The following is a 12,151-nucleotide window of genomic DNA, read 5'->3' as shown; positions in this document are numbered from 1 at the left end:
GAGCTTAGAAAAGAAAAGAAGGCAGGAGGACATACAGCTTGGGGTGGGGTGGCCTGGGTTTTGAGGACTCTGGGGGCTAACTCACTCCTCTCTGCAGAGTGAGGACTGTCCCACCTCTGTAAGGCAGCCAGAGATGAGGAAGGCAGGACCTGCAGAGTCCAACACACAACTTTGTCTTCCCAACCGTGTTCACTCGCAGGCCCACAGGGAAATCCAAGGGCCTGATGTGAGAGACATAGCCTTGTTGTGAAGTGCCATTCTCTCCTCTGTTTTTCCCAGTAGGAGAAGAATTCTACGCCCACTCCCTTTTTAAAACTCTTAATGCATTTCCCTTTGCTTTCTTAAAGCAGTCAACATTTGCCCTGTTTCTGGTCCTCTCCCGGCAAATGCATTTGTTTCTGATTCATCTGATTCTCTTACATGGTGTTTCACATGTGCTGAAGAGAATGAATTTTTACTACAAGATGCTCTGGCTGAATTGAGAGGACTCAAATGCTACTTCAGGGATTCACACACTGGGAAGAATGAAGCATAGAGACTGGGGGGAAAACACCTGAGGCAGCTATAGAAGCACCCAGCAAGGACAACATTAGGACTTGGGAGGCTGAGCCTCTATCCTTCCATTAAGTGCAATGAGAGCCTTTGCGTCTCCAGCGGAGATGTGAAAGCCACAGCAGCAAGTAGGCCTGAGGCCAAAAATCTGAAACTGGAGGGTCTGGGTAATGCTGCTGAGCTTAAGGAAATCTCTTCTATAGGCAGTTTTTTCCTAACTGTTAGGAGAAGAAAAGCTACTTCAGGGACTAGTAATGCAGGATGTGCTGAAGTAGAAAGAACCTTAGATGAGGAAAATCTGGGCTCCAAGGCAGACTCTGTGAGACACTGGGCAAGTCACCCAGTCTCTCTCTGTGCCTCAGTTTCTTCTTCTGTGAACTAGATAAAGTTCACTTCAGTTCTGTGACTGATGATCCTAAACTTATAGGACTGCTCCCATTGGCTATATGAGGTTAAAACCCGGCCTCTCCACGTGTATCCCACCTCCCCAAGATGTATTATCATCACAGCAATAACTGCCACTATTAATTGAGCACCTACTAACTGTGGGTAAGCACTGTGCCGAGCACTTCACACAAAGTATCTGTCATCACAACACACAAAGAAATTGTCACTTCCATTTTACTGATGAGGAAACAGAAGCACCAAGAAATTATACTTGACCTGGGTCACTCAGGTCTTACTGGGAGAGCCAGACTTCAAACCCAGGTCTGGTTCTGTCTCTCTAACCCCCAAATCTGGTGCATGTTGGAAAGAAAAATCAGGTTGCTTCTCCTGCACTAGGCCTTCTGCTTGCCCAGATCAGCCTCAGCACTCGCTCAGTGCCTGGTGCTCATGATATAGACCACTGTATATTTGTGGATTGCAACTTTCACAAAATTTCTGCCTCCTGAGGGCCTTGCATGATCATAAAGCTGACTGGGTGGGCAGCCTTTCGGTGGGGAACAGGAGGGGTTATATATTTGTGTGATTCAATTGACTCTAGTTAGTGCTCACTCGCATTAACGGCCTCTGGACCACCAGGAGCGTGGCTGCTGACCACAGCTGCCAGAGTGCCTACCTCCTGCCTTTGGGTTATATTTGGAGGAAGAAAACTGGCTGTGGGTAAACGTGGGGCATGGAACAGGAATAAGACAATTCCGGCCACCTCAGCTCCCTCCTGAGCAAGACTCTGGGTGGCTGGCCTGGCCTCTGGCTCCAGGTCTCTGTCTGTCTCTGGAAGTGACTCGGATCCCCTTGGGTGGTCGCTCCCTTGCCCATTATGCACGTGCGGCTTTCTCCCTGTTGACATTAGGGGATGTGTCCCCACCTTCCCTTTGTTCCATCCTCGATTTAAGACCCATTTGTTCTCACTGGCTTTTAACTGGTTTTCAATCTATGTTCTTTGCTAGGGTGAGTTATCTTTTTCAAAAAATGCAACTTGCAAAGAGTGTCGGTGCCCCCAGTTACCATGGTTAAGCGGTTTGGAAACAAATACAACTTAGACAAGATGAAATCCCACTCTGCTAGTCACTGAGATGCTGCTGAAAAACAAATCACAGAGGATTCCTAGAAATTAGTCTCTGTTCCCTACAAGGACTTTTGAAATGCTGCAGGCCTTTGGGTCCCTTAATTGGCATCTGGACAAAACCACCCTTTCTCCTCTACAGGTCCCCGTGTGCTGCTCCAGAGGTGATAAAACCCACTCCCTGCCACTGGCCTGCCCTTTACCAACCTCCAGCTGGTAGAAGCCAGGGCTAGTTGGAGATGGGTGATCACCAAGCTGACACAGGCACTCACTCTCACTTTCTCCCCCCTTTGCCCAGCTGCTTCCACCTCCATTCACAGCAAACATCTCGATTCACTTTTAGACTCAAGCAGTTTCTCCTCTATGCTGCCTGCCCTTTGGGAATGTTCTTGTGACCAATCAACTGATGGGGGAATCAGGAACCTACTAGGACTGGAATAATAGAAAATCTCTAGGATTTGGCTTCTCTAGGATTTGCATAATAGAAAATGTCAATAATGGAAAAATGAGTGTACGTGATAAAAAGAGATATTCATGTACTTTTCCTAGTGGTTCTATAAAAGAAATGATTAAGATGATAATTCCTGAAGCCTGGGTGGCTTTTATTTTTACTATAGAAGAAACCAGAGGACTAAATTCAGCAGAGGTGACCTGCCAATTGTATTGTATAACCCCCTGCATTCTGGCATCTGAGGTTTCACAAAGTTCATCACTTTTAATAGTCATTTTAATAATATGTAAGAAATAGAATGTCTAACTTTAGGCATAAATATTATTTCTTTGATTTCCCCCCTCTAAATTTGTTTTACAGCCCAATCCTTTTGCTTAAGGAAAAAAGGTTTTTTTTTTTTTTCTTCTTTCTTTTTTTAAAAGTAGCCAAAGCCAAAGAAGTAACTAAAATCCAATGTGTAGCCATCCATTTCTTTATTTTCCCTCCGGTGGTCCTATCCAGTCTTTTTTTTCTTTTCTTTCTCGAAGTTAACTTTATTTTTTTTAACTTTTTATTTTATATTGGAGTATAGTTGATTAACAGTGTTGTGTTAGTTTCAGTTGTACAACAAAGTGATTCAGTTATTTCAGTTATACATATACACGTATCTATTCTTTTTCAAATTTTTTTCCCAATTTGGTTGTTACAGAGTATTGAGCAGAGTTCCCGGTGCTCTACATCCATTTCTTTCTCACACCACAAACCACCCAAACACACACCTGCTCCATTGCCTAAGGCAAGAACTGAGTTCCAATCACATATCCAAAGAAATGTGCAGCTCCTGATGCCATAGCCATCCAGGAATATATATCAAGCTAGTTTTTGTGAACTGCCTTGATTTGATGTGAAGAGCTGGTAAAGAAAACAAGCAATGGAAACATACCGTCAGCCACGGATGGTCTTTACAGTTGGTTCACGTGGACCATGGACTGAGGGGAGCTGGAAACAGACTTGATGGAAACTGTAAGGGAATGACCTGGGATTGGTTCTAAATTAAATGAGAACTTGACAAGCAGATGGGATTTTAAAAAATACAATATAATTTTTGTGAAGCACTGTTTTAAAAAATTTCTTCAGGTCCACATTACAGAGCAAAATGTTATATTTTAGGGATAAATCAACAACAGTTCAGGATAGATCTTGTTAAACAACCAAAAAAAAAACTTGTTCAGTAGAAGAAATTTTTTCCTTTCAGTTAATTAAAGGTCATAAGCAATTAAAAAATATAAACATATATTAAAGATGAAGTTCCTATCTTGGGGATACTCAAGCTGTCATTAAATAATCATGTAAAAAAGTGCAGCTTTACTATACATAGTTATGTTAAATATACAGCATACATATTTTAGTATCAGAATCCCTTAGATAAAGTCATTTCTTAGTTGTTTCCTAACTTGAATAAGTCCAATTTATGGGTTTTAAGATTCAGAGAAAGACAAATAGAGCAATAAATTTCTCAAGAAATTCTAAGCACCCTTCCTCATATCCTGTTGTTGAGATAAAGCCAAACCTAAAATGCCCAGTGTTGAGCTTTGTCATTTGTATATTTGTCTGATGGCTCCAGAGGTAGTTTCCATGGTAAGCTCCCTGTGTACAAGAAGCAGGGTGAGTGGAATGTCTCCTTCCAGTGAAGAACTTTTCACTGACAGTGATAAAGGCCAAGAACCTCCTTCACACAAATGATTGAAAAACAGAACACGAAGGACATTTTTATTTTGTTTTGTTTCCTTTGTGTGGTATGTGACTTCAGTGCAAATACCCATTTAATCAAGAATACAAAGACAGCCACCTTTGCTAGCTAAGGGATTTCTAGAGACTGCAGTAAACATATATAGCTCTTTTCCTTTTTTCATGAGGAAATTCCTGTGAGGTTGTCATTTCATGCTCCTGTTGTGCACTTTTGCCTCCTCTTAGAAGAGGAAAAAGATTTTTTCCAAAGGAACATTTCATAAATCGAATCTGGAAAAACTTGAAATGCTTTAAAAGCTGACATTTATCTATTGTCATTTAAAAAATATATAATTGACATATAACATTGTATTAGTTTTAGGTGTACAACATAATGATTTGATATATGTATATATTGCAAAAGAACTACCAGAATAAGTTTAGTTAACAACCATCACCACACTTACAGATTTTTTTTTCTTGAGGTAAGAACTTTTAAGAGCTATTCTCTTAGCAACCCTCAAATATACAAAACAGTACTGTTAACTATAGTCTCCACGTTGTACATTACATTCTCAGGATTCATTCATCTTAAACTGGAAGCTATTGTCATTAATTTTTAGAAATATAAAGACTTTGGGGAAGAATATATAAGCCACTATTGATTGGGACTTTCTGGTTCAGGCATTTTTTTCTCTTTGAGCTCATGAGATCAAATTGAACCCATAGCTCTAAGCTAGCACAGGCTCTCTTTCTCTTTCACCTTTTAATCATTCTTTTCTAACACCTTCTATTACAATAGACTCTCTTTCTCCTCTTTAGGCCCTCTTCATTCTCCTCTCTAATTTCTTCAGTTCTAGGGATATCACAGTCTGTCTGCCTTCAAGTTTCTCCTTAAGCTTTGCTTCTTCTAGGTAATCTGTCCTGACTCAGGATGTGATAACAAGGGTGAGTGCACACGGTAAACATTCTCAAATGTATAAAACAAAAAGTGATATTTTCTTACTAATGTATCATTATCACTGATAAGAAAATGGAGTATTTGATTCTTTAGCCCTCTGAGAAACTGTGGTCCTTGTTTTCAGCAAATATTAACAGATACTCCTCCAGAATAATAATTGATTTAGTGTTCAAATTGCTGTCAAATAAGACAAATAGTATCTCATCTTAATAATGCAACCCTTTTAAAATCCCAAAGCTAATCTCAGACAAAGTAAAGGTATATTAAAAAAGAGACCTCATGATAATGCTTGGATAATGTAAGGAAAAATAATAACAACTGGCTTGAACTGAAGTGCTGTTGGTTATAAGCATGCCCTGCAGGCAGGCCTCTGTGAGGTACTGGGGCAAGTATCAGAAAATATGTTCCTGGGGTTAGTCTACTTTGTCAGTGTCTGGGTGTGACACTGAATGTGACTTAGGGCCTGGACCCTTAAACACAGTAAGGGTTCTGTATTGTATAAATTATAACTATATCAGTCAAGCAAAGGAGTATAAGTTGTTACCTTTTTAAAAAGAAAAGACTAGATAAAAATGAGAAGTGCAGCTCTGGACAAATAAGACTTGGCACCCTCCCCGAAGTGTATTATTATTTTTATTCTGACAATTTACACTCCGTGCTACTCTTATACCATGGAAAGGCATGGGAAAGACCAGACATATTTAATAACCTAATAAACTAGCTGAAAAATAAAAAAGTTATTTGCTAGCTCTTTAAGAAATGGAGACTATAGATATTTAATTAAATACATTTATTTTTTAATTCATTGAACCATTTTACCCCTACATTTTTTTTATGTATATAACTAAACAACTAGATAAACATTTGGACAGAAAAACTTTTCTCCTAGAGATCAAGCACAACAACAAAAAAGTCCATGTAAAGTCAATATTTTAAGGAATTTAAGGTGGCATCTTTCAAATCTTGTCATTTGACATTAAACAATAAAATCTAAAGCCCATTTCAAAGATGTACTAAATTCCCAGTCTGAAAGTAATTGCTGTTCCCTGTCCCATGTATATATATCATCAGTACAACTAAGAAAGAATTGCAGCCAGGCCTGGACCACCGACAAGCAATTGATTATTAACCATTAAAAGGGAAATGTTTACTTATTCATGGCAAGTAGTTTTCAGAAGGAAAGGCAAAGAGGTCTGATTTTAAATGCTGCCTTTTCTTTCCATCCTAAGGCCAATGAAGATCATTCACTTCTTCTTGGAAATGTCAAAAGCACATTTTTATTTTCCTTTTGCTATTTTAACCAGAATACTGATAAAAAGGGGAGAGCAGTTGCTGTGAGGCAAAGAAAAATGTCCTGGCAGTTGAGGGCCCTCCATCTATCAAGGGGAATTTTCAATGTTGCCTCTCTTCAAGACTGTATAGATTTGCAGGATTTTGTGAAACACTTAACCAAAATGGAAGGATTTAAAAGCAGAATGCAAGATATAGATGCAATCATTTTTTTAAAAATCAAGATACTTTAGTTTTATTTCAGAATTTTCTAGTCTTAAATTCTCAATCACGCAGCAGTGATGATCATCTTGGATAATACTTTTGAAAGGGTGATTAGTGCAGACTGCTTAAATATATTCACTATGGCACAGATGCCTTAAGATTAAAAACTCTTACTGGAATTGAGATACACTACATCCAATTACAGGGAAACAAATACTTATCTAATTAGATAATAATATTCACAAGCTATGTTTCAAAATAAGTTCAAGTGCCCAGAGCACCAAACAATATTTTAAAACCTGGAAAGAATATCCAGTCAGATGTTTACCTGTGATTTGGAGGCAATTCATAGGCATATTTCTAATGTGTATAAAACTTAATATCTTGACTACCTTTTTTCTATTGACTCAACATCAAAATAATTTTCTCCTCCTATGTCTTTGAGCTTATTCAATGTGAAGAAGCAATTTTTTAAAAAAGCACCTTTGTCTAATAGTTCTGGCTCTCCTGCCTTCTTTCCTGCATTTCTTCAGAAGGCATGGTTTAAATGGAACTAGCTCCTGGAGTCCCCAGGCTCTAGCTCTTGGAGATAATTTAGGTACAGTCCCAGAGCAGAGTTGAGAGGAAGATTGGACGAGGGTAGAGTCCACGATGAAGCAGGGAAGTTGCAGTGCTTTCCAGAACCAGAAGGTACAGAGTTTCCCTGGGACATTCAAAACACAGACTGGGGCCCAGGAACACTGTTCCCAGATTGGGGAAGGTGAGGCCAGGAGTAATATTTGGAGCTAATCCCAGACACAGGTCCTTCCTAGAGCACAACTGCTAGATGGGGGATGTATCTCCTCTTTGGTAGCCAAATACTAAGAGTAAAAGCAAATATTTGATACTGAAGAGCTCTGCAAATATTTGATGCTGAAGAACTGAAGAGTGCCATTTACTTATTTCTACACATCAGTGTGGGCTTAGGATGTTAAATAGATTAAAAGGCTAAGAGAGGTCAGTCATTCCAGGAAAGACGCTTCTTTTGCTTCTCCTGACTTGGTTCTCTTTCCAAAATTATTTACCCCTCACCACTCTTGTGGAGGGTCCTTCGGAAACTCAAAAGATGTCAGTCACATCCTCTTCTAGAACATTCTGGAGAGTGTGGAGCCAGAGTCCTGGGGATGAGAGGTCTAGAAGGGGAGGGAAGAGGGAGACCAAACTCTGCTGGTTAATACAATGAAGATGGTTTTAGAAAAATTCCAGAGAGATGTAATCATAAAACTGGTAGGGTCCTTAGAAGTTAGTAAATCTCTTCTGTTTCAGATGAAAAAAAAGAGCCTCAGAGTGATGAGGTGATTAGAGCTAGTTAGGGACCGAGCGGGGATGCCAAGTGACTCCCAGTCCAGAGCTCCTTCTAACCTGAGGCAGCCTCGAAGTTCAGTCCCAAATTTGGGAGTCTGTCCTAATACTTGCCTAGGACAGTCTCTGTCGGTGCCTTCCTTCCACCTCTCACAGGAGACGAGCTGGCAGAGGTTGCCAGGCATCGGGCACCATCCAGAGGGAAGTCCACGAGGCCCTGCGCCTGTCTGTGACCTGCCCAACTCTAGGACGCTGGAGCTTGGGTGCTGGGCACTGTGGGCACCGGGTTTCTGGCTTCTGCCGTTCCCCATCTACCTCCTGCTCCCTCCTCCGCCCCATCTCAGAGAGAACAACCAAGTCATTTCAATTTAATCTTCTTTAAAAAGACATAACTAGGGCTTCCCTGGTGGCGCAGTGGTTGAGAGTCCGCCTGCCGATGCAGGGGACACTGGTTCGTGTCCCGGTCCGGGAAGATCCCACATGCCGCGGAGTGGCTGGGCCCGTGAGCCCTGGCCGCTGAGCCTGCGCGTCCGGAGCCTGTGCTCCGCAATGGGAGAGGCCACAACAGTGACAGGCCCGCGTACCGCAAAAAAAAAAAAAAAAAAAAAAAGACATAACTAATAAATCTATTCCCGAGACCGCGGAGAGACGGCCAGCAGAGTCGATCGTGCTCCCAATCCCATTGAACCCCATTGAAAACCATGACAACACAGGACAAGCTCCGATTTATTCCGGAGCGCTAAAGCGCATTGTGAGCAGGCGTCAATCACGCATTATTTCGCACTGAACAAATGCAAAATCTTGACTGGAACAAATGCTTCCAACAGGTCCGGGACGTCGAGCTCCATTTCCCCTTTGTCCGCGGCCTAGCAGTTGGCCTGTATTGGGGTTGCCTCCGCCCGACCACCCAGCGCGCAGCACAGCCCCGGGCGCCTCGGGCACGCTTGACAGGGAGGCTGCTGGGGAGGGTGCGCCGGGTCGGGCGGGGCAGCAGCAACTGCACGGGAGCCAGGTCCGAGTTCGGCTCAGGTGGAGCCAGGATTTCAGGGGCGGCCACCCAAGTGCTGCGGCCCTCACCGAAATTAAACAACCTACTACCCGAACCACTGGCTGCAGGAGGGGAGGCCTCTGGAAGCGCGCTCTCTCAGTCCTCGTCTGAGGCGTGGCCACCACGAAGCCATGGGCCAACAAAACGTATCCATGCCCTGACCGGCTCCTGGCACCTTCTACCCGGGTCATTTCTTCGGGTGGGGAACTAGAAGATGTCGGGAAACCCCGGGCAGTCTTTTCTGCCCGGCGGGCGCAGTCCTAATTCCGGCAATCGGTCCCTTACCAGACCAGGCCGGGCAGCTTTGGCGGAGCAGAGAGCCCAAGTCACCCGAGGCCTGCATCTCCAGCCTCCAGCCTAACGCTGAGGCCATGGAACCCAGGCGCACAAGGGGCGCCAGGGGACCTGGCGACGCCAAGGAGGCAGCGACGCCCTCGTAGGCCGCCCTTGGAAACGCCGCCGCCCATGGGGCCTAGAGGGGGGCCTGGCCCCGCAAAGGCCAGCCACCTGGCGGGAGGAGGAAAACGAGGCTAGCACTTGGGAGGAGAACAGTGTGGCCTAATTCCGCCTCCATTTTGCTGGTCTGGAGCAACCGGCGCCGAGCTGGGGGCCCCCGGATGCTGCCAGCACTTCCCCAGCACCCCTGAAGTTGTGGGAGACGTTTGGTGTGTGGGAGGTTCCTAGCGGCCTTCAAAATCCTCGGCACAGACGCCAGCGGGGCCAAGCCACTCCTCTGTGCCCGCCTGAAACTTCTCGCCTCTGAATCCTCAGACGGGCCCAACCAAAAAGAAAAAGAGAGCCCGCCAGAGTTTAACGCCGTCTTGTAAACCACTTTCCGGATAATTGCGGGAAACGAACCCTCCAGCAAACAAGCTCGAGGAATAAAGCAAACAGGGAATAAATTCCTGGGTGCTCATAAACCCACCCATGCCGCCCCCACCCTTCCCAGCGCCCCCGCGGGGCCAGGCCCGATGTCAGCCCTGGAGGAGGAGGAAGCTGGGGCCGGCGGTCGGTGGCCACCGCTCGCCACCCAAGATGTTATTCTTTGGCAACAATCCCCATTATCTGTCCCCACTTTGGGCTAATCAGACAGAATCGCTAATGCGGAGGGCTGCTTCCTGCCGCCTCTGGGAGGTAACGGGGCGTCCGAGGGGCGGGGGACGGGGCGGGGCGGGGGGCGGAGGTGGCACCTTCCGGGCTCGCCGGGGCTTTGGTCCCGCACGCATTCAGGTACTTGACACTCGGGAGTCCCGGACCTCGCCCGGGTGGGAAGAGCTGTTTATATAAACAGGGATTCCACGGTAGATGCCCTAATATCTCGACAGCCAGTGCATGGCGTGCGCCTCTCACGCGCACCCATAGGAGCGGCGTCCCCGGCCGCCCCTCGGTTCCCAGACTGCCCTGCCCCCGCCTCCTTCCCCTCCTCGGCCATGGCTACCTCTGGACGCCTCGGCTTCACCGTGCGCAGGCTCCTGGACTTACCGGAGCAGGACGCGCAGCACCTGCGGAGGCGGGAGCCCGAGCTACGCGCCCCCGGCCCCTACGCCACCTGGCTGGAATCGGAGCGCGGCCACTACCCCTGTGAGTGAGCGGTGGACGGCGGCAGGGGTGGAGGCGAGGGAAGTGGGGAGCGCAGAGCCAAGCCCCCGGCCCTCGCGGGGCTGGGAAGCGGAACCCCCAGCCCAGGGTCTGGGTTTCCTCAGTGTCGGTCGGTCCCAGAGGCTCTGTCCTCTTCGAACCCCTATGCCAGTTGGCACATCTTGAGATCAGATCCCTGCGCCTGGCACTAACGCCCGGGATTTGGGTTTCTGTTTCTAGGGGTCAGAATATTTAAATATTTAAGACACCGCCCTTAAGTGCCTGAAACAGTGGCTACGTTCTCCCGGCCTCGGTTTGGGATGGGCAGTACTGGCGAGCCTGGATTCAGGGCTTTGCAAACCTCGGCAAACCGCAGTGCAGTCGACCTGGAAGTGGCCCGTTTTGGTGAGGCAGCTTGCAGTGAATGCGTCTGCCAGCGCAGCGACCAGGGCCGAGTTGCTTTAACCCGGGGTGGGTTTCTTTGGGGGCGCGGTCCCAGGTTGTGGTGTAAAAGGTTATCGAATTCGGAGAGGTGGGTGTTCAGATATGGGCCCAGGGAAGGAAACGGCCTCATCCCAAAAGCCGCGGGCGAGTGGGTCGGCGCCCGCACGCGAGAGACGGCCGGCCCTTTGAGGGGCCGGCGTCTCACCAGGCCGTGTCTCCTTTGCGTCCCTAGCCTCGGACGAGAGCAGCCCAGAGGCCAGCCCGCGGGACTCGTCGCAGCGGCCGTCCGCTCGGCCTGCGTCTCCGGGCTCGGACGCCGAGAAGAGGAAGAAGCGGCGGGTGCTGTTCTCCAAGGCGCAGACACTGGAGTTGGAGCGGCGCTTCCGGCAGCAGCGCTACCTGTCAGCGCCAGAGCGCGAGCAGCTGGCGCGCGTGCTGCGCCTCACGCCCACGCAGGTCAAAATCTGGTTCCAGAACCATCGCTACAAGCTGAAGCGCGCGCGCGCGCCGGGAGCCGCGGAGGCGCCCGACTTGGCAGCGGCGGCCGAGGTGCGCGCCGCGCCCGGCCTGCTGCGCCACGTGGTGGTGCCCGTGCTGGTGCGCGACGGGCAACCGTGCGGCGGGAGCGGCGAAGTGGGCACGGCCGACGACCGGGACAAGAGCGGCGCGCCTCCCGCAGCCGCCTGCCCTCTGCCAGGCTACACCGCCTTCAGTCCCGGCTCGGCGTTCGGCCTCTTCCCCGCCTACCAGCACTTAGCGCCCCCCGCCCTGGTCTCCTGGAACTGGTGAGGCAGCCGCGGGGCGCGGGCATCTGGGGCTATGCCGGACTTGGGGTGCGCTCTGCGGCCGGAGCAGGGCTGGAGCGGAGACTTGGAGCGCGTCCCGGGCCCCTCCTCCTTCGACGCGGGGGTCCCCTGCCCCGCCCTCATCAGCCAGCGCACCCGGAACTCTCGCCAAGATATCCCCTCTCCTCTTCCCTCGACCGCCAGACCCAGAGCTAGATTTTATTGCTTGAACCTTATTTGTACATTTAAAAATAGCTATTTGTATGGGGAGCGACGTATTTTA

The 12,151-nt window shown here is 47.6% G+C and overlaps 1 protein-coding gene across 1 annotated transcript; it reads left to right on the top strand.

The window, feature by feature from the left end:
• Positions 1-10,491: 10,491 nt before the first annotated feature.
• On the top strand, positions 10,492-11,872 carry NKX2-8 (NK2 homeobox 8; the record flags this gene model as incomplete). Its single annotated transcript, XM_081228945.1, has 2 exons — positions 10,492-10,642; positions 11,316-11,872. 2 exons carry the CDS (start codon positions 10,492-10,494, stop codon positions 11,870-11,872), a joined length of 708 nt encoding a protein of 235 aa, XP_081085071.1.
• Between the last annotated feature and the right edge of the window lie 279 nt (positions 11,873-12,151).

The sequence above is a fragment of the Mesoplodon bidens genome, assembly GCF_964165515.1.
Source record: "Mesoplodon bidens genome assembly, chromosome: 3".
NCBI lineage: Eukaryota > Metazoa > Chordata > Mammalia > Artiodactyla > Ziphiidae > Mesoplodon > Mesoplodon bidens.
The sequence above is the reverse complement of the archived record's forward strand: the minus strand, read 5'-3'. Positions and strand labels throughout refer to the sequence as shown.